General features: G+C 37.8%; 3 protein-coding genes across 5 annotated transcripts in view; 2 read left to right on the plus strand and 1 right to left on the minus strand.

Moving 5' to 3' along the window:
- galt (galactose-1-phosphate uridylyltransferase) overlaps positions 1-6,143 on the minus strand; it is a 38,029-nt gene extending 31,886 nt beyond the window's left edge. Inside the window, exons 1-4 of the mRNA XM_023271024.3 lie at positions 6,006-6,143; positions 4,233-4,402; positions 3,726-3,801; positions 3,458-3,506 (exon numbers count right to left, since the gene is read on the minus strand). Of these exons, the coding sequence (XP_023126792.1) occupies positions 3,458-3,506; positions 3,726-3,801; positions 4,233-4,402; positions 6,006-6,042 (332 nt within the window). The 5' untranslated portion in view covers positions 6,043-6,143. The remainder of the gene's footprint in view (positions 1-3,457; positions 3,507-3,725; positions 3,802-4,232; positions 4,403-6,005) is intronic.
- A 279-nt stretch (positions 6,144-6,422) lies between these two features.
- sigmar1 (sigma non-opioid intracellular receptor 1) lies at positions 6,423-10,047 on the plus strand. The gene is made up of 5 exons (XM_023271026.3): positions 6,423-6,663; positions 6,771-6,822; positions 7,255-7,403; positions 7,648-7,740; positions 8,272-10,047. The coding sequence occupies exons 1-5, from the start codon at positions 6,519-6,521 to the stop codon at positions 8,499-8,501; spliced, it is 669 nt and encodes a 222-aa protein (XP_023126794.1). The 5' UTR covers positions 6,423-6,518; the 3' UTR covers positions 8,502-10,047.
- A 2,268-nt stretch (positions 10,048-12,315) lies between these two features.
- katnal2 (katanin p60 subunit A-like 2) lies at positions 12,316-24,837 on the plus strand. Of its 3 annotated transcripts, XR_008599359.1 has the most exons (17): positions 12,316-12,439; positions 13,672-13,742; positions 15,205-15,371; positions 15,449-15,485; positions 15,592-15,688; positions 15,766-15,864; positions 16,285-16,335; positions 16,498-16,575; positions 17,366-17,464; positions 18,247-18,310; positions 18,379-18,497; positions 18,600-18,691; positions 19,001-19,111; positions 20,531-20,693; positions 20,830-20,932; positions 21,058-21,772; positions 24,347-24,837. XR_008599359.1 is itself a non-coding variant. In XM_023271030.3 (16 exons), the coding sequence occupies exons 1-16, from the start codon at positions 12,386-12,388 to the stop codon at positions 21,195-21,197; spliced, it is 1,545 nt and encodes a 514-aa protein (XP_023126798.2). In that variant the 5' UTR covers positions 12,316-12,385; the 3' UTR covers positions 21,198-24,837. The 3 variants fall into 3 exon arrangements, 2 of the variants coding, with proteins under 2 accessions (XP_023126798.2, XP_023126799.2); XM_023271030.3 differs by having other exon boundaries at positions 21,058-24,837; XM_023271031.3 differs by lacking the exon at positions 16,285-16,335 and having other exon boundaries at positions 21,058-24,837.

Here is a 24,837-nt window from a genome sequence, read left to right on the forward strand (position 1 = left end):
ACCAAAAAATGATCCAGGAGTCAAAGCCCGAATCCTGAACCTCATCCGCTCAGTCCGGACTGTCATGAGAGGTTGGAACATTTCTTTTTTTTCCGCCAAAAAATGTTCAAAAATTTCCCCAAAATGTTGAAAATCTGGACATCAGAAGTTTCACTGTGGAAATATATTTTTTTCCCACATTTTCAAACTTTAAAATGGGTCAATTTTGACCTGCAGGATGACACGAAGGTTAAGCACAATGAAAATTTGATGGTTATTCCCAGTATCAGGTTCCTTTTGTTGTTATTTAGCAGTTTATTTTGAACAGGAAATAACTGTAATTAAGGTGAAACGCACCTACTAGCATCACAAAGTTCTTCTCAGGAAACATCCCCAGAAATTACAGTTCCACCCCGGCTCCTGTCTAGGAAATTACTCTAACACTATCAGGTCTGTAAAATGTGTGATCAAACATTTTCTCCCTGGAGGGCTGAGAGGAGGTGATATGATAAATCACCAGGAGTTCTCTCAGCTCTTTCCTCAGGATATCTCTCTTTTGTCTCCCAAAATCCCATTTCCCATTTTGTTTTCCCGCTCTAATTGGCTCTCTGCTGCAGGGCAACAAGCTCCGGTTAAGTTTACAAGCTCTTCTTTCTTTTGATTCAGACACAAAGTTGCGTGGACCGAACGGACCACAGACTCACTACGACAAAAACAGCAGAGTGAAGAAAACCCTGACAAGAACTACACACAGTCCTGTGTACAGTTGGAGTGAATTACCAGGAAAGAAGAGCTATCTACGCATCGATCACTGCTGCTTCTGTGCTTCGTTTCTTTGTGATTCTGTGGCGAGCATCATCTGACAGCTTCTACAGAACGCAGCACAGTGTTCTCATTTAATCTATTATTCACTTGTTATGCAGCTGGGCTGTCAGGCAGCCATCTAGTATTCTCAAAATACAGGATTGTTCAGGAGCTGCAGACTGAAAATCATACATGTTTCATATGATGAGCAGGGGTTGTAGTCATGTAAAAATCCCACATTGACAATAAATTAGACAACAAAGTTATAAAGCAACAAAAAAATGGAGAAACAACACAAGCAAGACAAAAAAACACAAAACGACAAAAATGATGCACAAAACAGCGAATTAAAAAAATGACAAAAATGAGACGAGAAATGAAAAAAGCGAGAAAAAATAACAAAAAATGAGACAAACAACACAAAACAAAACAAAAAAGACAGTAAAAATTCAACAAAAAAGTTACAAAGCTATAAAAAATAGACAAAACAAAAATGAGACAAAAAAATTACACAAATGACACAAAAGACAAAAATGACAAAAGCGAGAAACAAAATGACAAAAAAGTTGACAAACAACACAAGCAAGACAAAAAAAACACAAAACAACCAAAATGATGCACAAAACAATGCATAAAGCAAAACACAAAATGACAAAAATAAGACAAAAAACACAAGCGAGACAAAAAGGAAACACAAAACGACAAAAACAAGAAACAAATCAACATAAGTCAAACAAAAAAAAACAAAACAATAAAAACAAGGCAAAATGTTACAAAAATGAGACACAAAACGACAAAAGAACAATGAGCAATCTAGTATTTTACTTGTCATGGTCTACAAATGATTTTAAATTTATAGTTTTACTAATTTACAATCTGCAGTTAATGTCTTCTCTGGAATTTTTACACTTTGAGGGCCGAACTGGACCCTCTGGAGGACCGCGGGCCGCATGTTGGACACCCCTGGAATAGAAAGAACCGAGGGTTTGAAACATAAAAACTCTGTGTGCAAAGACTTTTCCCTCCTCAACTTGTTGTAGATGTTGAATTTAAGAACTGCTGCCTATTGTTTTACAGAAATTTGCACTAGCAAAGGATTAGGTCTCCTGTTAAGCTCCTTAGACTCAACATGAAGCTGAATAAATCCACTAATCAATGCCTGTAGATCAGAAAACAACTCCAAAACTTTTTTAAGTCCCTCCTTTGGTGAACACAAGACACTCCTGGGAATAAGCAAGAATTGATCCGAGGTAAACATCTCATCCTTTATCTATCAAAGCACAGAATCTCCAGAAAAAACACATCTGAGCCTCTTAAAGGAACAATGAGGAAACATCTCCATCTGCTGGTGACGTGGAAAAACCACACATCCTAGTGTGGATTTGTGACTTTGCATGTCTTGAAAACAGAATACATGCAGCGCATTGATTAGCAAAATTAGCTTCACCTAATAACCTGATTATGATGAGGATGAATTACAGCAGCCTCAGCATGACGGCTCTGATTGCTCATCAGCTGAGAGTTAATTAGTCACAAATTTAAATGTATGATAATCATGACAAGGAACACTGATTAAGATGCATCCATAAATAAATTCTAACCCACCAAACACATGTTCATTTATATTATAGTTGCAACATTCTTGTAGTTTGTTGGTAAAAGTTACATTATAAAACATACATGTCAATTTTCATCGTTAGTTTTCTGGCATGTTCTGGCACAGGGGTGTCCAACATACGGCCCGTGGGCCAAAAGTGGTCCTCCAGAGGGTCCAATCCGGCCCGCAAAGTGTAAAAATTCCAGAGAAGACATTAACTGCAGATTGTAAATTAGTAAAACTATAAATTTAAAATCATTTCTAGACCATGACAAGTTGTTTTGATCAGAAAGTAAAATACTAGATTGTTCTTTTGTCGTTTTGTGTCTCATTTTTGGAATATTTTGTCTTGTTTTTGTAGTTTTTTGTCCGGTTTTGATCGTTTGTCTAACGTTTTTGTCGGTTTGTGTTTCCTTTTGGTCTCGCTTGTGTTTTTTGTCTCATTTTTGTCATTTTGTGTTTTGCTTTATTCGTTGTTTTCTGTATCGTTTTTGTCGTGTTTCGCGCTTTTGTTCTTTTTTGTCTCGTTTGTCCATTATTTTTGTCGCTTTCTAATTTTTTGTCTCTTTTTTTCTCATTTTATTTCTCGCTTTTGTCATTGTGTCGCATTTTTGTAATATTTTGTCTTGTTTTTGTTGCTTTTTGTCGTTTTTAAAGTAAAACACTACATCATTCAGTTCCAGATGACTAAATGTTGTGTTCCTTTGTAGACACTCTGTGATCTGGAAGTTGTAATGTGGAAATGATAAACTGAGGCTGAATGTTGTTGAAATTGAACTTATTTTTCTTCAGAAATTTCAGGTTGTTCATAATGTTTTGTAAAAAGATAATTCCTTAAATGTGAACATTTTGCACTAAAAAAAAAAGAACCATTAGGAGTTGTGGTTATTTATAGGTTATTATGCTGTGATTTTACTGGTCCGGTCCACTGCAGATCAGACTGGACTGAATGTGGAAAATGAACTAAGATGAGTTTGACACCCCTGCTCTAATAAATAACACACAACAATAACATACATAATACAGTTGTAAAATTCCCCATCTTTAAATTAACTGTAGATCAAGCTTTATTCTTACCAGACGCCTCTGGCAGCTTTAGACTGAAATAATGGATGTTGATCCGAACCTGAAAAACACAATAGCATTATTTCTTCAAAAAAGAACCACAAAAAAAGAAGAACACATTTAACAAAGTATCTGTTTACATTTTACTAAACCGCTAAAGAACTACATGAAAGTACAATATACAAAGAAATGCATTTTGGTTAGCAAATATTTAGACACAGCTTAAATAGTTAATATTTTCAGAGATTTTTGACTGTTTTCATCCAGCACTGGAACTCACCAGGATCTGGAGCATCTGGTTGAAGAGCAGGGAAGTCATTTTCAAAGACGAAGGTACTGTCATAGTTTGGATTTATCTGTAGAAAAACAGCCAAATAGACATCAAGAAACAGAAGATAAAATTATTGTGTGTCCAAAAATCTGCACAATAAGTAAAGAAACATACACATGAATTAAAAAATACTGTCAATGTTGTGGTTTTTAATTGTGCTTTTTGTGTATCAGCTACAACAGTGACTGCTGAGAAGTCTGGATGAAGCATATGTGATGTTATGTACATGCGCCTAAAGCCACGTTTAAGTTCTGGTGTTGGGTTAGCAGCACGCTGTCATCTTTGCATCAGCTTCATGCAAGTCTAATGGACGGCAGACGACATGACTGACGGGCTCAGAGATCCATTAAAATGTCACAGAGTTTACTATAACTGCAGAAAAAATTTGGTCAGTGTGAAAAGAAGGAAAACCTTCAGAGAATCAGTGTTCAGATCTATTCATGTAGCTCTTCTTACCTCTCCATTTGCTCGTGTGTTCCCTGGACAGAGCGGGTTACGAGGGTCAAACCTGGGAATGTGCTCCTCGGGGGGTTTTTCTACCTGACCGGCCCACGGTCTCTTCATACGGTGGGCTGACACCAGGACCCAGCTGTCCCGCAGAGGGTTGTAGCGCAGGTGCTGGTGCTCTGAGGTCCAAAACACATGGAATAAGACATGACAGCATAATGACAGATGCATACAGGTGTGAGAAAGAGTGACCGACGGTGGAGTGTAATCAGACATTTGTCTAGAAATCTAATCACTCAGTTATCTGATTCATCCTTGAATATTACTAGGCATGGTTACAACTGGTAATTAATTGCATTAAGGCTAAAAAAAAAGGCTATAAAATGCCAAAAAATAAACATTTAGTGGTGTGATTATCACAGATAAGTAACACATCTAACAGTATTTAGGAACAAATGGATGGAATCAGAGGAGCGCCATAATAAAAGATAAATCTCTTACAAAATAAGGGAATAAATGAGTAAATATAAAGAGGAATAAATACAATAAAATAATAAATGAATAAATCTGTTAAAAAAATAAAGAAATAAATGTCTAAATATAAAAAGGAATACATAATAAATAAATAAGTCTGTTAAAAATGACAAAAAGCAATGACAAAATGTAAAAAAAAGGAAAAAAACAAAGGGAAAAGTGAAAAGCAAAGACAAAACTTACCTTTATATGTCCATATTTTTTAAATTTTACTTATTTTTTTATTTTTTATTCCTCTTTATATTTACACATTTCCTTATTTTTATGTTTTATTTATTTCTCTTTATATTTACACATATATTTCCTTATTTTTTAAACATATTTATTTATTTCTCTTTATATTTACATTTATTTCCTTATTTTTGAACAGATTCATTTATTTATTTATTCCTCTTTATATTTACACATTTATTTCTTCATTTTTCAGTTTTTCATTTTTCATTTTTATTTATTCTTTGATTTATTCCTCTTTATATTTACATATTTATTTCCTTATTTTTAAACATATTTATTTATTTATTCTTTTGTTTATTCCTCTTTACATTTACAGATTTTTCCTTATTTTTAAACATATTTATTTGTTTATTCCTCTTTATATTTACACATTTATTTCCTTATTTTTTAAACAGATTTCTCTTTTATTATGGCACTCTTATGGTTCCATACAATTGCTGTTGCAGCAGTAAAAGCTGAAGGAAATCACGAGTCTGCGCAGCTGGCAGTGTGTTCTGCTGGATAGAAGCATTCTGTCAGTGGACAGATAATATACTGACATCAATAAACCTAGAAACGACTCTTTCAGAATGAAATTCAATACGACCGAGCTCCATTAAAATATATTGTAATTTAAAGATTACACTGGACTACAAACATTCAGCTTCAGGATAGATTGTAGATAAAGATATTGGATGAACTGCTGTGATCTACCAGTGAATTCGGCTAGTAAACATTTCACAAGAATAGATTGTTTGGTAGTTAATATTTGCTTCCAAATCATATCACTTTGGCACATAGCAGCGGAGAACTTCTTCTAGAAGCTGAGAAACTCTCTTGAAATTCCGCAGCATAGCTTACTTGTATTTTTTAGGCTTTCTGTTAGGGTAAGGTGTATATTGTATAGAAAGCTAAGGCTAAACTGGCAGGTTTACAATGGAAATTTGAATTATTTTAGAGCTGTTCTGCAGGATATTCTGAATATATATTTATCTAAGTACTTTGTTTTGGTGAATTGTCAAAAAGAAAACACACCTTTGGGGTCAAAACTGACGTCTTCGTTCCCACTCATATCATCCACTGATGCATTTAATTAACTGTCAGCTCCTCTGTGTTCTACCATTCAGCTCTATTGAACTTTAGCTAACTGCTACCAAACAGCACCCCGTGGCCTACTTCCTGTTTTTTTGACAAGCGATACAGCGGGCTGTTTGGGACAAAATGACGTAACAAGACAACCGCCTAATAGTCCAAAAATAAACAACATATAATCACTACTTATCAAAAACATGACACTCGAATGTTTTAATTCAACACATGAACTTAAAACATATCATTCCTGTCGACGATTTTTCGCATAAATGTGTAGAGGGGGATACATGATGTGCTGGCAACCCCAGACCCGTCGTTGCCTACACGACGTACTCACTCTGTGATTGGCTGAGCGGCCGTCAGCTGGACTCCACACTCGGAGCAGCCCGGCCGCCTCTGTGTCCGCATGTAGCCGAAGCCACCGCTCCGTTTCTGCGTCTGTGTTTTGTCTGAAACATGTCTGTAGTGAAAACGGGTCTCAGGCTGCTGGTGTTCACCGCAGTCACCGTCCTCTCCGTGCTGCTGCTGCGCCACTGGATGGCCAACAAGAAGTACATTTTCAACAAAGAAGACGTCGCCAGATTGGCCAAACAGTACGCAGGTGAGCTTAGCAGTTTCTGAATGGAAATCAAGCCATACAGTTCCCAGATTACCATCATTTAGGTTCTTACTTCCCTCAAATCCTTCTGTGAATGTGTCTGTTCTCAGGACAGGATCATGAGCAGGCTTTCTCCAAAGTGGTGGTGGAGCTCAGGAAGAGGTAAAAGGGTGAAGTCTATGGGAGATACCTGGCATACATTTTTATTCCTTGGATAAGAAATAAGAGATTTTAAAAATTTGGATAACCGTGACACTAGAAAGTATCTGTAGCAAAAGGTGTGCTATTTTCTTCATCAAAAGCAACATTCAAGTTGTCTGAAAGCAGATTTCCAAATTAGTATAATGCTGTAAAAGTGAAAGGGGTGGATCTGACCTCTGACAGGGTGATCTTTGGATATCAGGAGGAGGAGTCCTGATCCAGTTGGCCCCAGCCGATTTTTCAGTGAATCAAGTAGTGGTTTGCAGTTATCCCCTTATTTAAACTGAAACTGTGTTTTAATAATCTAAATATAAGACAAGAATACACTTAGACATGAGGGACTACAGATCTGTGCTGTGTGTTTAATGACTAATAAAGTGTCACCTGAACCAGGTATCCGGGCCACATCCTGCCAGATGAGGACCTGCAGTGGGTGTTTGTGAACGCTGGAGGCTGGATGGGCTCCATGTGTCTCCTCCATGCTTCCCTCACAGAGTACCTGCTGCTGTTTGGTACCGCTGTGGACACAGGAGGACACTCAGGTGAGGAGAGATGGGGTTAAAACTCCATCTGTTTACAGAATCGAATAGTCTAAACAAAAATCTGAGTAATTATAGGAATGCTTGAATTGGGTAGAGGATGACTAGACATAGAGTTTGTTGTCTTCATGCTGTGAAGGGGAAAATGTCTTCTTTTTTCTTTGCAGATGTCATTTATCTCCCGTTGTTCTCTTCTGTTTAGACACACCATTCATTTTAGTCTCTGTCCTTTTTCTGTTTCTGTCAGGTCGTTACTGGGCAGAGATTTCTGACACTATCATCTCCGGCACCTTCAGACAGTGGAAAGAGGGAACAACCAAGAGTGAAATCTACTATCCTGGTAACACATTTCAATCTGCAGTTTGAGAATTTTTATCAAAATCATGGGTGTCAAACATGCGTTGTCTGTGAACACGAAGAGCCCTTGATCTCACAGATACTCCACTCAATGTACCCACAAATACCTGCCCACACAACCATTTTTTTGTCACTTTGTAACTTTTTTGTCTAATTTTTTGTCTCTTTTTTGTTTTGTTTCATGTTGTTGGTCTCATATTTTGTCATTTTTTTTCTTGTTTTTGTCATTTTGTCTTGTTTTTGTAATATTTTGTCTTGCTTTTGGTGGGGTATTTTTTGTCTGACTGTCGTTTTGATCATAAAGTAAAATACGATATTGTTCAATTCCAGATACCTGTGATTAAAGTTAGTAGTTGTGGTTATTTATAGGTTATTATGCTCTGATTTTACTGGTCGGGCCCACTGGAGATCAAACTGGACTGAATTTTGCCCCTGAACTAAGATGAGTTTGACACCGCTGATCTAAATGTTTTTTTTCAGTCTAATCTTGTTTCCTTCCACACCGTCCCCACAGGTGACACCATCGTACATGCTGTAGGAGAGGCTACGTCGGTCCAGTGGAGCGCCGGGACGTGGATGGTGGAGTACGGTCGAGGTTTCATCCCCTCCACTCTGGGTTTTGCTCTTGCCGACACCTTATTCAGCACCCAGGACTTTGTCACCATGTTCTACACTGTCCACGTCTACGTCAAGGCTCTGCTGCTCGAGGCTGGTACACTACTCACAGAGGCTGGAGTTTTCTGAGGCGGAAGAGGCTCAGACTCATGGACAGGAGCATCAGAAGTTCACCTTGTCATGCCATTTTGTCCCTGACTGAGGATTCTAAGTGCAAAACATTAAACATTTTTTACCCTGAAATTGTAGACACCCCAAAACTGCATCAGTAGGATTTAACTCATCTTCATTCGGGTTCCTCGTAAAGGTTCTACACAAGAAAATGTTTAACTCCACCTCAACTTGTGGTCTCAGCTTTTCCCATAGGACATCAAGCTGATGCACTACTAGCCAAAATCACACACACCCGAGAGCATTTCACTCTGAAACAAGCCCTGACCCATTGCCTGGAGTTTGGCGATGAGACTCTGCATCTTCCACCACTCAGTAAGCATTCCTGTTAGAGCTCAGACTGCCTCAGTAGTCACTGAAGTCTTCATATCAGTTTTTAAAATCTGGCCTTATGGCTTCTTTTGATTCATAAGATAAAATCTGTCCATATATGCAACCACATTCTGGAGTATTAACGAGTAAGTTCAGATTGTCAAACTCTGACTTTCAGAATGGTTGCTGATAATTGCACATTTGTGGACCAAGGAATTACTTTTTAAAACAAATATGCAACGCTTAATTTGGCATTTAGAGCAAACAAAAAATATATAATGCACAGCCAAAGCTACTATTTTCTTATTAGGTACCCATTTCTTGTTTATATGCATGTGGATTCTCTGAGGGTCCTGAATTTAGCTTTAAGAAGATCCGACTCATTAGAAACCAGCAGAAAGAAGCGCTGATGTCAGGCTACTCCTGGCATTTGGCACCATCTCCTCATTCATAGCTGACCTGTTTGCACTATATATATTTTTTGAAAATGTGTAAGACTTGAGAGGACATGCTGATAATGAAAACTGCCTGGATGATGCATGTTGTGATCTCAGATTCTTGTTAGCTGAGGGACAACTAGAGGTTTTATTTTTCTAGTTACTGTCTTGGTGTGTGGTCGACTTTTTCAGAGCTTCAGTGCAGCAGCGGCGGCAGATTTCAAGCGATTTTAAGGCGGAAATTTGCACGCTTTTCTTCAAAATTCAATATTTTTTCATCCTAAAATCTATAAAAACTAATCAAAGCTGCAGCCCATGATTTTTTCTTTTTAAATTACAAAGCAGGAAATACTCTGTCGTGGTGACAGAGCAGCAGATCTGTGTTTGGAGAGACCCCTTTAAAGTGAAAAACACTGCAATTCTTCAAACCACTGCTGTGCTTTACTGTAACTGTTTCATTGGGAACTTTTATGACTCTAATGTACAATGGAGATCATCTTGAATTCTATTTGGACTCGGCTCTTTGGTGGCTTCTGTTCATGGTTTGGAATTTTGCACAAACACCATCTTAATATAACGCCGAACAGAAACTTAATAGTGTGTTTTGTTTCACTTTTTCACAAGGGTAAACAGAAAGTATACAGTGGTTAACTACAATAGTAGATGTATTACTGTACCAGATGTGCAATTTACTGGGGGTAAAGATTGAAACTGACAGTGCCAGAAGAAATAAATGTTTTTGAAATAAAATCAAACACGCCTGCTTTACTATTGTGTATTATCATAGGATTTTTTTTTGAAGATTAGTTTCAAAACAACTGATTTTCCTGCTTTTGTTCATTAAGTGAGGACAATGCATGCTGGATTTTAGCAAAATTATTAACATATAAAAGTAAAACACTGCAACTGGCAGCATGCTTGTACACATATACTATAAACAAGAAGTAAAGGATCAAAAACATTCAACATGCAAGTTAAGAGCGATGAGACATCAGATTTGCTTTGTTTGAGACTGATCTTTAAAGAGAGATATGTAGAGCACTCCTTTATGTGATAGGCTGTTCAAATATGTCAATGGAAAAATCCATCAAATTCACAGAAAACCTGCAAAATACAAATCAGAAACAATGGAACCATGTACAATCATAGTGTGGAATATCACCTTATTCATCAGTAGCCAATAACAACAGGACTGTATCAGTATTGGATCCTCTTGATTACATCATGTATTCTAGTCCAGATACATTTCCTCTGCAAAACAAACAAAACCAAGCAAACAATCGATCTTTGGTGCAAAAACAGAAGATGAGTGAAGCCACAAACCTGACCTTATATACTCCAGAGACTTGATTTAAAGATATAAAGAGTAAAGGCTTTGGGTTTTGGGGACTGTGGTGCATGTGTTATTCAATAAAACACATCAGTCCTCATCTCTGTCTGGAAATGTCAAGAGGATGCAGACAACCCGGTTTGTTTTCGGAGCCACAGCAGAGTAGAAGATTGTGTTTGCATGGAAGTATGTGAATACTCATGCTTGTGCACCTGTGTGTGTTTTTCCTTTGCCCATCTATCCACCAGTGTATGTGTTTCCATATCATCCCAGATATAGATTTAATGTCCCTCTAACAGACCAGCCTAACCTCACTGCCCTCTTCCTCTTTAAGCACTTTAAGGGAGATATATTCAGAATCGAATATGTGCTGAAATACCAGCTTGCTTGAACAGTAGTCGCACCTTAATGGGACAGACGGCAGCTTGTTTGACTAATAGTTTGGCTTACTGCAGCCTGATGATGTCTGTTAGACAAACACAGAGTTAGGGATGCAAGTATCACCATGGATACAAACACACCTTCAAGAATACACACCACCAACACAGATATGTATCCATCACCCACATAACACAATAGTCACCAGCACACAGTAGAAAACCACTCACACACAACTAGAAGAACAAAAAATGTATAGTGAAACACAAAAAAGAACATCAAAGCCTTCATTAATGTGTCTGTCTTCCTCGAGACGACATCACACCAAAGAACCAGGCAGCTAAAAGTAAAATAAAACAAGAGAGAACATCTAAAATAAACAGGACATAATACAGAATAAAACACCAAAACTAAATAAATCCAAAAGTAAACCTCACATAAAAGCAAGTCTATAAAAGTGGGTGTTCAGAAGTGATTTAACAGAAATTACTGACTCTGCAAGTCTTATCTCTGCATGCATCATGTGACTTTTTTAAAATGAAATATTAGAAAACATAATGTCCAGATGATAAAGTTTACAGACACCAGAGGTCATATTCAGATCCTTTGCTTTAGTGAAAATACTAACATAACAATGTAAAAATCTCACTTAGGTAAAAGTACATAAGCATTATCAGCAAAATGTAGTTACAGTCTATAAAGTGTAAGTACTGGTTTGTTGCTATGATTGATAGATAAAGACATTAAATTATTATTATATCATGAATATCAAAATTTCCTTTAAATTATCGCTTTCTCCTGAATTTGCAAATATACTCTTTTGACCACATTTCTTTTCATTTTCAGTCGACCCTGAAACCAGGATTACTGTGAAGCAACAACAAAACCAAGCAGATGAGGTACCAGGTTAATAACCTGTTGTGTGAACACACTCTGCCAACGTAACTCCATAAAACAATTTGAAACTTTACAAATGGCAGCGGTATAAAAGAGAAAATACAACTGTAGATATCTGTGCCATTGTGTCTTAATTATACATATGTTAAACATAAAAAGAAAGGCATTTTTTATATAGTTTTGTATTGAAGTTTGTGTTTTTCTGAATTTTGACACCAAGATTTTCATCTTCAATGCAAATTTACAAAAAAACAGTTATATGCCTCATTTAAATATTAATAAAATGTTTTGAAACGTGTAAAACAATACAAAAGTAACGCTAAAATAAATGAACTTTTTATTTTTTTAGTTTTGTTGTATTTGCGCTTGTTTACTGCTATCGCCTTCATCCTTGTATGTACGGTGGCCCTGAGGGACACACAGAAACAACGCGAACAGACTCCAGCAACAACCATAGAGCCACAGCGCTTCACAAACTTCTCACAACAATGATGGAGTTTTCCTATCAGTCCATGAAGATCGCCCATCAAGCTCGGGAGGCGGTGAGTAAACGGACGGTTTGATTTTTTGTAGTTTCCTGCAGGTTTGACGGATGCTGGTTGGGTGAGCTAACAACTTTTATGCTAACTAAGTAGCAACTGAAAGTCGGGATGTCCTCCTAAACATGACCAAAAAACGGTTCCACACGATAAGTGCTATAGTATTCGGGTCCAGAGCCAGGTGGATTTGTTTCACACATGTATGATGTGCTAAGCAGTTGTAAATTGTCACTATGACAAGTTTGGCAGTTAGCAGTGGAGCTAATCATGCTAGTTTAGCTTCATTGGTTGCCTAGATACCAGTCAGCTGGTCGTCATCGGTGGTGACTTGTCGCCCTCTGCTGGCAGTTTGTCTTTCTTCCCAAACCATTATAATACACATCTAGATATGTGTTATAATGCAGGTTATTTAACTCTGAGCAGAAACAGAAGGACAGTTTGTGTTTTGTATGTGCAGAGAATGTATTGTCATTCATCGCGCTGAGGGGTATTTATTTATCAGATGTGGTCAGCAGCCACAGGTTCCATTTAATTTATAAAGGGGAAATACTGGAGTCCTCAAAGACTGGGGGATATTTCCCAAACTGACATCTGATGTTGATGCATACCAGCAGTTTATATGAGGTTAACAAATTGTGTCCAATGCAGGGAAATCCTGAAGTCATTGGAAAACTTGTGGAAAACACTAATGTCAAAGAGTAAACTAACACCAGGTTGAAAGGCAGAACTTCACAGCCTTTTCTGGGTCACATCTAATTCTGTTCTTTTTCCCAGTATAGTTGAGTTTTTGGCACTGCGCAAAGAAGTTTAAGCCTGCCTCAAAAGAAACTTCCCAAACTGATTACTTAAAATCTGACAAGGGTTTTTTGTATTGCAAGTTTTCTGAAATTATGTGTTTAAAAATGCAAACAAGGTATTCTATTTTTGTTCTGATTTGCATTTCTTCTTTGCAGTCTGAACATTGAATAAAGTCCGCTTCAGTTTTGTTTTCATTGTTCACATTTTCACGTGTTTTTGGTTAGTTTTCTTTCCATTAGTCTGAAAGAAGACATGTTATGGAAACAAAATATCCCCATGTGAGCCATTTTAGGGAAGGTGGGAATAATTTTCTTATAAAAACTTCTAAGAATGTAACTGTGAAATGCAGAAATGACATTTTCAGGGTTTAGTCAGTGACCAGAGAGTGACTTTGCAGCAGTTTTTCTTATATCTTATTCTGTGTTGTTGTTCAACAGGAAGAGGTGAGGACCGAGATGAGGAAGAAGAACCTCCTCATCCTCATCTACCACCACCTGCTGGGACAAGGGTCAGTATCAGGCTATGAAGTCCAGATGCTTTTTAAAATGTACTTGGTAGTTCATTTTTAGCATTTAGATGTTGGGTCAATGTATAACTGCAGGACTTTTTGTATCATAGTTGACATTTTTGCTGTTTTCAGGCCTAAAATCAACAACGCCTATAACCAAACACCACATGGTATTTTAAAAAAAGATTCTTCTAAATATTATATATACAATTGAGCAAAACTGAAATGTAAAGTTATTTATAAAGATGTTGTAGGAAACCTGTTGACTACTTTCTATTAAATAAGTGAGAAAGCCTTGGAGTCTGGCCAGTCTTTTCTTCAGGAGGAAATGACATCATGTGGAGCAGGTCATGTGATCTGGAATTAACACACTTCCTGGAGAGGTGTTTTTGTAATGGGGAACTTAGTGGAAAGTGATTTAATTTGTTATTTTCCATATAAAATTTGATATATTGCCAAAAAAGAAATATCTGTCATGATTATCTCAACTTAATAAAAAGAACACAATCCAAACTATTTTTGAATAAACTCATTTTCTTATTGTTTAGCTCATTAGAAGGTGGTTGGTGTTAAATTCAGACGGTTATTTAGTTGACATTATAGTGATATCCAGTCATTTTTTATTAATAAGTGATTGTTTCCATCATAAATAATTGTGGAATTTGTAAAGACATAATCATAATGAACATAAAAAACATTAGTTTTTTTAACTTTTAATAAAAATGTATGCAGATATATCCCATGGACTTCAAAAGTCCCTCAATTATAGATTGGCACAGACAATTTGCGAGTCATTTTGGACAATTTTCTTGCCATTTTCAACAAGGTTTAATATCAGTTTGGATGTTTTCTCATCATTTTGGATCATTTTTGTGTCTTTAGGATAATATTGAAATCTTTTAGGGCAAACTTCCTGTATTTATGGCTCATTTTCAAGTCATTCTGAACATTTTTTGAAGCAATATTTGAGTCATTTTGGACAAGTTTTTGTTTTTTAGACAAGTGATTGTTTCCATAATTAATAATTATGGAATTTGTAAAGACATGATCATAATGAACATAAAAGACATTATTTTTTTTAACTTTTAATAAAAATGTTTGCAAGATATATCCCTTGGACTTCAAAAGTCCCTCAGTTATAAATTGACCCAAGTAGAAAAACTAGACTCGTTTTTTACAACAAATGTTGCACTGGAGAGTGAAAGAACACAATTTAAGAGAAGTAATGAGGAGGATAAAGTATGAAATACTTGTTGGAGGTGAAGAAGCAGATACTGGATCGATAGTAACGAGCCTACAGAGGGTCATACATGTCTGTGTGTGTGTGTGTGTGTGTGTGTGTGTGTGTGTGTGTGTAGAGAAACACATGCAATTCATCAAGAAAAACACATTGAAAGTAAATTTTACAGACAGCTGGCATGGTTGACCTTGTTTGTGTTACTTTTTGTGTTTGTGTCTCCAGCTACGTAGCGGCAGCTGTGGCCTTGGACCAGGAGACAAATGTAGGTGTGAGGAGGTTCGAGGTTTGTGATAACATCGATCTGGAGATGGTGCTGATGGAGTACGAGAGTTATCACTACGTCAAGTTCCAGAAGTATCCCAAACTTACCAGAAGAGCAGCAGAACCAGGTACAGGAGCAGCAAGAAGTCATGTCTTATACTCAGTGGTAGAAATTAAATCCAAATCCTTTTGTTTTTCTGTCAAGGTGGAAGCAGACATGCAAGAAGTGGTGGAGTTAAAAGGTGAGTCACATTACATTTAGATGTTTATTTCATTTTCAGGACCTAAACTAAATGAGTGTAGTGATTAGTTTGCCTCACCAGGTGTCGTGTTCCTTTCTGTCCTCAGGAGTCCCTGTTCAGCTGTGAAGCCTCTTCCCAAAATCAGCCCGTCTCAGAGCCCACGGTCTGGAAACGGAGTGAAGAGGACAGCTGCTGGTGTAAATGTAAATACAATGAGCACAATAATGAAACACCCTAAGTATGCTAAAATATCAAGTTATTGTCTTGATTAATTTCCCAGGAGAACGGTTCTTCTGTTGCTCCGGAGTCGTCCGAGTTTGGCCTCAATGTCTCCTCAATCAGAAATGGACACTCTGGAGGAGCAGCAGGGATCAAGAAGGTACTGGAAAGCTGTTATTCTAGGAGATAGACACAAATTAATCATAATTCAATATAAATGTGATTTCAGAAAACAATGAGGGAGTCAACAGACAGATCTTGATTGAATTGTTCCCCATTAAAAATGGATTGTGGAGCTCGTGTCCTTTAACAGGCGTCCTTTTTAACTTTTTTTTCAGATTTTTCTCTGAATAAGTTTCTGGTGTGGTTTGGCAGCAGTTTTATTTAGGCTGCTTAACGCTCATGCATCACTGCTGCTAGAATGTGTGACAGAAGTATATTTTTCTTAACTGCATTACATTAAAACCTGCATATCAAACCTCTTCTGAATATTCTACAGACCAAATACATACATATGTTCATAATTTTATGAAATTCTGAAATTACTGCTGTCAGTTTTATTCTTATTTGTGTGTCTTAGGGCCAGATTACTGACGGCAAAAGTACAATTGGCATCGACTCGGACCACATGGTAAAAACATGGAAGCATTTAAGAAACACTAATGAGCAGTTCAGCTGGTCTTTAAATTATGCCACATAAACGTTTTTTAAAATATTGTATTTTTCTTTTATTTCTCAAGAAATATGAAATGTAAAAACTGCAGTATTAACTAGTAATGTTTGTTTGTTGCAGGAACGGCTGCTGAAGCCTCTCAGCGGCTTCTCTGGAGTGAATGGAGAGATGAGAGACCTGGCAGCCATCATCAGCAGGGTAGCCAAATAAAATACTGCACAACAACAACAACAACAACAACAAACTCCTAAAGAAGCAGATTTTATCTTAACTTGTGCCACCAGCTAATGTTTTTTATGTTCATTATGATCGTGTCTTTACAAATTCTATAGTCATTTATTATGGAAACAATCACTTGTCTGAAAAAAAAAAACTTGTCCAAAATGACTCAAATATTGCTCAGAATGGTTTGAAAATGATCCACAATTATGGAAAATTAGTCCCGCATGACATGAAATTTGTCCTAAATGACTTGAAAATTATCCCAAAGACACAAAAATGATCCGAAATGAAGAGAAACGATCCAAGCTGACATAAAACTTGCTGAAAATGACAAGAAAATTGTCCAAAATGACTCAAAAATTGTCTGGGTCAATCTATAATTGAGGGACTTTTGAAGTCCATGGGATATATCTTGCATACATTTTTTATTAAAAGTAAAAAAAGCTGATTTTATCTTAACTTGTGCCGCCTAATCTGATGTGTAAACATTACTTATCCTCCATATGTCCACTAGAGAGCAACGCAGAGCTTCGTTGTGAATCAATTGATGTGTTGTATTAATGAAGGCCCAGGTTCTATCTGTTTCTCTTATCTGATGTTTTATTCTAAAGGACACCTATTTAGCCTCATCCCATCAGAATGTGTGTGTGTGTGTGTGTGTGTGTGTGTGTGTGTGTGTGTGTGTGTGTGTGTGTGTGTGTGTGCTCATTTCCAGCTGATATCCTTCACCCTGTGTGTGTGTTTGTGTGTCTGCTCACCCCTAAAGGACATCTATTTGCACAGCCCCAACGTGCGGTGGGAGGACATCATCGGTCTGGAGGACGCCAAGCGATTAGTCAAAGAGGCCGTCGTTTATCCCATTAAGGTGTGGAGGCCGCCCGAGCACGCTGGTATTTCAGCGCCGCTCGCCCGTCTTCGATTCTGAATACATCTCCTTTAGAGGGCTTTAAGAGGAGCAGGGCAGGGAGGTCAGGCCAGTCTATTAGACTGACATTAAATCTATATCTGGGGTAATATGGAAACACACACACAGATGGATAGACAGACAGGGAGCCAACATACAGAGAAGGCTGGTAGAATTTATTATAGCCACAATCACACAACTTTACCTCTGTGTATGGATAAAATCACACACACACACACACACACAGAAAACACATCCACACACTTCTATCATCATCACCCAGACCTTTCTCATGGATATATGACAACAAATCAGGCTGTCTGCATCCTCTTGACATTTACAGACGAAGATGAGGACTGATGTGTCTTATCTCCTTCAGTCTATTCTGCTGGCCTGCTTTATTGAATAACACTGTCCCTCCACCTCTCCACCATCCCTAACTTCTGTCTCCATTATTATTCATCCTGTGTGGTATAAGGTCAGTTCGTTGATTTGAGTCCGCCGCTGTTTGCAGTCCTAAAGTTTACACTAATTTGTGCTGTGTGGTATTTGCAGCAGTGACTCGGCCATACATCAGACTTATCCGCTTTCTTAGCACACAGCTCAGCTTCTGAATGGAAACGCATGTGTTGCTGCTAGAAGATAATGTTTGCAGATATAGAACAGTCTCATATTGAACGATAATAGGGTTTATCTCAGTTGATCTATTCTCATTTCAGTTCTTTCCCCTTCTTTTTGTTCAGTATCCTCAGCTGTTTACCGGCATCCTGTCTCCTTGGAAGGGCCTGCTGCTCTATGGCCCCCCAGGTAAAACCTCCAGCAGCTTATTGTAAAGACCTGCATTCTGGAATTCAACCTGACTGATATTCACACAGGCACAGGTAAGACGCTGCTGGCCAAAGCTGTAGCTACGGAGTGTAAGACGACCTTCTTCAACATCTCGGCCTCCAGCATCGTCAGCAAGTGGAGGGGCGACTCTGAGAAGCTGGTCAGAGTAGGTAGTCATTCAAAATGTACAAGAAATCAACCCAAACAAGTTTACATACATGTTGTCTCTCATACCTGTGGATTTGTCAGTAAATGTGTGTGTCTGCAGGTTCTGTTTGAGCTGGCTCGCTACCACGCCCCGTCCACCATCTTCCTGGATGAGCTGGAATCAGTGATGAGCCAGAGAGGAGCTGGAATGGGGTGAGCTCAGCCACAGAGTGCAGAAAGCTTCATTTTTCCAATCTATTTTAGCTGCTTTACTCAGTCAGTTTGAATTGTTCTATATATCCTTGTGCACTTTACCCAACTTGTCTGTTTTAAATTAATTCATAACCTAAATTCTGATTACGTTTCATTTAATTTCTTTTTTTTTATCTGCAGGTAATGCACATTAAATAACCTCTGTGTAAGATAAGGTGCTACATAAATAAACTTGCTTGCTTGTTCACAAGGGCTGTAAATGACTTATGGGGATTCAAACCAGAATAAAACTTGGATGTCTGCTTTCAGCGGTGAACACGAGGGGAGTCGCAGGATGAAGACGGAGCTGCTGGTCCAGATGGACGGATTGGCGAGATCAGAAGACCTGGTGTTTGTTCTCGCTGCCTCCAACTTGCCCTGGTAACACTTAAACACATGTCAATGTCAGATTTATTTATTTAGCACTTTTAAAAGGCCTATGGCCAACCAAAGTGCTTTACAGTGAAATAAATCATCAACAATACGAAAACAATAAAAGAGTAAAATAAAACAGATAAAGATCCATTAAAGGTGACTCTGCTCAGCCAAAGGCCAGAGTGAACCAATGGGTCTTAACCCTCCTGCTGTCTTCATTTACCAGCACCAAAAAAATATTGTTTCCTTGTTTGAAAATAAAATCAAAAAATTCAGCAACAAAATTCGCGAAATATCTGAAAATTTGCAAAACCTTCAGTACCAAAATACCAATAATTCCTCGAAAGTTTTATTTTTTAAAAAAATCCCCCAAATTTGGCAAGAAAATTCTTGTAAATATTTTCAAAAAATGAGTAAAAATCTTCCAAAAAACTCCTAAAAATATCTAAAGTGATTACATATATATCAGTAAAGCTTCCTATATTTTCTTTAGGAACATTCACAAAAAAAATCAACCAAAATCCAGCGAAATTCGCTGGATTTTGGATGATTTTTTTAAAAATGTTCTTAAAGAAACATATATTTTTTTTACATTTCTTTTTTCCACAAAAAAATGTTCAAAACATTTCCCAAAAATGTTGAAAATGTGGACATAAATTTTTTTTTTCTCCACATTTTCAAACTTTAAAACGGGTCAATTTGACCCGCAGGACGATACGAGGGTTAAGACATGTTTTAAAAATGGAGAGGTTTTTCTCAGACTGTATTGAGAGGGGCGATGATCGACAGCGTGGAGCCACAACTGCAAAGGCTCCATCTCCTCTGGTTTTCATGAGGGATGGAGGAACGTCCAGGACCATGTGGTCAGCTGACCTCAGGGCTCTGGAGGGTTGAGGCACCTTAACAAAGGCAGACAAATATTCTGGGGCCAGTCCATTCAAAGACTTAAAAACACATGAAAGAATCTTAAAATTAATCCTGAACCTGACCGGAAGCCAGTGAAGTGAGGAAAGCACCGGCGTTGTGTGCTCACGGTTCTTCGTCCTGGTTAGGAGACGAGCTGCTGCATTCACGTGCCTTTCTATTTAACAACACGTTTGTGTGTCTGTTCCATTTAGAAATGGAAATAAAGATGTGTGAGAGATGAACTAAAAGTCAACTAAAAGTCTGCTTTGTTTTTCTTTCTGACTCAGTTGCTACTTTCCTAAAACAAGAAAAAAAAACTCATTATGGTCTTACCATTTGCAGTAAACTCTATTAGGACTTAAACATCAGTTCTAAATTATTTTTGCTGGCCAAAAAGAATAAATTGCACGATCTTTCTTGGATCCAACATCATTTTTTATGTCAGAAACAGAATAGTAAGAAAGGAAATAAGGGTTTGAGACAGATATGAAGGGCTAATAGATCGTTTTCTTCCCTCAGGGAGCTGGACCACGCCATGCTGAGGAGGTTAGAGAAGAGGATCTTAGTGAGTCTTCCCTCCTCATCAGCTCGACAAGCCATGATCTCTGAGTGGCTTCCTCCTCTCAACTCCACCGGAGGAGTGGAGCTACGAACTGAGCTGGACTATAAAACACTGGCAAAGGTATTTGATCATAAAATGTCTCACATTTTCTTTGCCACTGCCGTGATAACTGTTGTTTTGTTGTTCGGACAGATGTCTGTTCACTCATGTTTCTGTTGCTCACATAAGGAGAAAAGCTGTCCTTTGTGTGTTTCAGGAGATGGAGGGCTACTCCGGCTCTGACATCAGACTGGTGTGTAAGGAGGCCGCCATGAGACCGGTCCGCAAGATCTTTGATGCTCTGGAGTCACATCAGGACGGTAGGACGACACACAGCAGATGTCCGGTGGATAAAGAGCTTTACGATCCAGGCTGACCCTTCCAGCTGCCACGTTTTCTGTCTTTACATAAACCACCGCAGGCTCACCATGACTCTCGTCCACAGGAGACACCGACATGCCGGCCGTCCAGCTGGAAACGGTCACAACAGCCGATTTCCTGGAGGTGATCGCACACACTAAACCCTCAGCACGAAGCCTGATGGACAGATACATGGCCTGGAAGAGAGAGTATGAGTCCGTCTGACACTCAGCCAGGCTTTAAAACAGAAAAAAAGACTTCCACACCAACTTCCACAAATAACTAAGGATAATACTGAGTTTTTCTTGATTATAAGCTGTTAATGTTTGTCCCACGTTACTGTGAGTCAGAGCAGAGCAGGTTTCTAACAGCTTGGAGCTTTTCAAAGACATGATGAAGGGAAAAAGAAAACCCAAAGTTTTAAAATAATGTAGAACAGTAACCTCCTGCTAATTTATTTAGTGTCTATGCAAAATCCAATGAAAAACAGTAAAATAAAAATGTTTGCTAATGCATGTATTTTTTTATTTATGTATAATTGTATACATCCTAATATAACAAAAAATCTGATCTGTGAACTGATTGGCCACCCCGTGTGCCTCTCCAAAATTTTCGTTGGAAATTTACATTACTGAAATTCCGATTTCCGACGGTCCTGAACGCAACTTCGTTGTCCCACTGCAACTGAATGCACCAATGACGTTAGTTTGATCTTTTGGTTGTATTTCGTTTGATTTGAAGAAGCTTTGAAGACGTTTCCTGATGCCGGAGGAGAAGACGAGCAACTTTGTACCTTTGCGGTAAGAAGACTATGGCCGTTTCTCAGTACGTAACATAGACTGTATATAAAGATATGTGATATATGCTACGTAACTGTCCGGACTTGGTTCTCACGTACTCGTGAAACGTCATCATGGAGACTGCATTGGACCAGACTAGTGGCATAGATATGAATCAGTAGATAAGACACGTCAATAGATATGAATCAGTAGATAGGACACGTCCATTTGAGCTGCGTACTAGATATATATAGATCTATCATCTATCATGATGATAGATGATAGATTTATATAGATCTATGATATATATAGAATACTAGATATGCTAGCGCGCTGTAGCAGCCAGCTATGCTATGTGCCTACGTGGCGGCCATCTTGGAGGGGGCAACGTTCCGTTAAAAGCAATCCATGTACATTGAAAATAAATCATAATTTGCTCATTTCTCAACCGATTTTCATGTGGTTTACTTTATTGTCAATGTCAAAACATGTGCTATTAATACAGAACATTTGATTTTTAAAAAATGGAAAAAATCTTTCTACATTCAGCCATTACGTATATAAATGTAAAATTTACATTGTAAATAATTAGATATATTGCTATATGAACAAAAAAAAGATAAAGATATACATATATAGAAAATATGTTTTTAGATCAAAAGATTGAATTGTAAAGGTAATCAAATAATAATTTAGATTTATTTATCTATCTATCTATCTACCTACAGCTATAGGTTGTTATATACATATAACATGGAGATAGAATAGAACAGAATAGTTTATTGCCATTTACAAGAAACAGGTACGTTGAACTGAATCATTAAGCATGACAAAAATAATTTAAAAATACTTAGACATACTCTCCTCAGAGCTGCTTCCACTTCCTCCTCAACCCATAGTCTCTGGGAAACCTACATGGAGTAAGAAAAGTAGACAAGTAAATAAGTCTGTACACAACATATTTAAAAAGAAATCATGCTAATAAATTAAGGACAAAGAACCGAATTAGCCAATATACTGGAGACCAAAGCTATTTAATTTGATAATGTATAACCTTGTTTAGTAACATTTCAATTATTTGAGAGCAGTCCTAAAGAACTGCCTGTAATCCCAATCATAAAATGGGTTTGGAGGAAGAACATAGATGGTAATCTGGATATATATGAGTTAGGCTTTATAACTACTATTGGTAGTATTGGTGGTAGTAATAGCAATGTGACTCCTACTAGTAGTAGTGGTCTTACACTAACTACTGCTGCTGATACTGGTACTGCTACTACAAATTGTAATACTATTACAAATGCTGATACTACTTCTACGACTCTAACAGATCTTTATACTACTACTGCTGCTTGTACTTTTAGTATTACTACTACTGCTTGTACAACTATACTACAGCCACTATCAATCATCTGGTATTTGGATGTCAAGCTACTAGCTCGCGTTAGTGTTTTGCTAGTGGCTAACTAGTTAGCTCTCATAGACTGGAAGCTCTCAACAAGATTTAATCATGAAAAAAGAAACAAAAACTATTCTTACCTATGAAAAGTTATTCCAAGTTTCCTTGTCTCAATCGTACGACGTAGTGTGTAACTGTATGCAGCACAGTGAGACGGCATACTTGTTGTTTCTGTTTTCACGCTGTCTACATCAACGGAATGCACTGAAACTTTGCCCCCACTAGCTTAGCCTCGCTGTAGCACGCAGCTCAAAGGGACGCGTCCTATCTACTCATTCATATCTATGCGCGTAACTGTCCGTACTTGCATTCTCAGGTACTCGTGAAACATCATCATCGAGACTGCATCGGACCAGACTAGTGTGAGCCTTTGGTCCAAAAACGTCATAGTCTTTTAAAAACACATTTTTTTAACTTGGCGTATGGCTCAGCTTAGAGCTGACTTTTACTGTACAACCTGTGTCTTGTGTCTTACTTTTATACTAGCATTATTTTATTTGTATTTTTATTTGGTTATTTATTCTTTTATTCTATTATTTAATGTGTACACCGCTTTGGTCGACAGTGTTGTATTAAAGTGCTTTAGAAATAAAGTTGGATTGGATTGGATTGGATAGTATAGCATGTCATCCAAAAAATGTCAGAGTATAGCATTTCACTCTAAAAATGTCATAGCATAGCCTTTGGTCCAAAAAACGTCATAGAATAGCATGTTGCTCAACAAATGTCATAGTATAGCATGTCGTCCAAAAAACGTCATAGTTTAGCCTTTAGTCCACAAAACGTTGTTATGTCCCGGATGTCTGAAGTAGGTGAGGAGCAACACAAAAACAGTCCAAACGCTGGTTTCCAGAGGGTTAGATGAGTATTTATTTGAAAGAGTAAGTTTACAACAACACAAAATGTGAGGGGGTTAAAAGCAAATGGGTGTTAGTAAAATAAATATAAATAAACAGAACTAAAAGTGAACTTCATGTTGACATTGATGGGCATTCAAACCAGGAACAAAGTAAAAGATAATCAATAGGAAAAAAACTATTTCTGTTCACCTCTTAAAACCCCAAAACACACCGCAGTAGCACCCTAAACTTAAACTACCAATGGGTTCCCTGTTTTCCTTTCTGAACATTTCAAAGGTCCCTCTCTATCTCCCCACACATCCACCAACCACTGGAACACATCTCCAAAGTTCTGCTGGGCCAGCTCAGCTTCCCCTCAGAAGAAGTGCTGCCACCTGCCAGATGAAGGATCCTTTTGAGAGGCAGCTGGCATCATGATTGGACTGTACTTTGGTCTGTTCCAGTCCAGCTTCAGCTCCAGAGACGGCAGGCGGGACGAGTCAACAGAGGCCTGGTGGACGAAGACATGAAGCTGAGTACAATGCAGAAAACAACAGAGGAGGAGTGCAGCAGCCCAGAGCCAGAACAACCAGAGTAGCATGGTATGTCTCCTAGAAAACATCATAGTATGAAAAAATGCCATCATTTACATCGTATATTGTACAAATAACAAGTCAAAGGAAAGAGACATACATTGTAGAATTGTAGTAATTGTGGGCTGCCTGATTTACTGATTATCAGTATTTTATGTTTTACTGATTTCCGGTAATAAATCAATTTAAAAATGG

Source organism: Amphiprion ocellaris, chromosome 17 (genome assembly GCF_022539595.1).
Source record: "Amphiprion ocellaris isolate individual 3 ecotype Okinawa chromosome 17, ASM2253959v1, whole genome shotgun sequence".
In the NCBI taxonomy this organism is placed as follows: Eukaryota; Metazoa; Chordata; class Actinopteri; family Pomacentridae; genus Amphiprion; species Amphiprion ocellaris.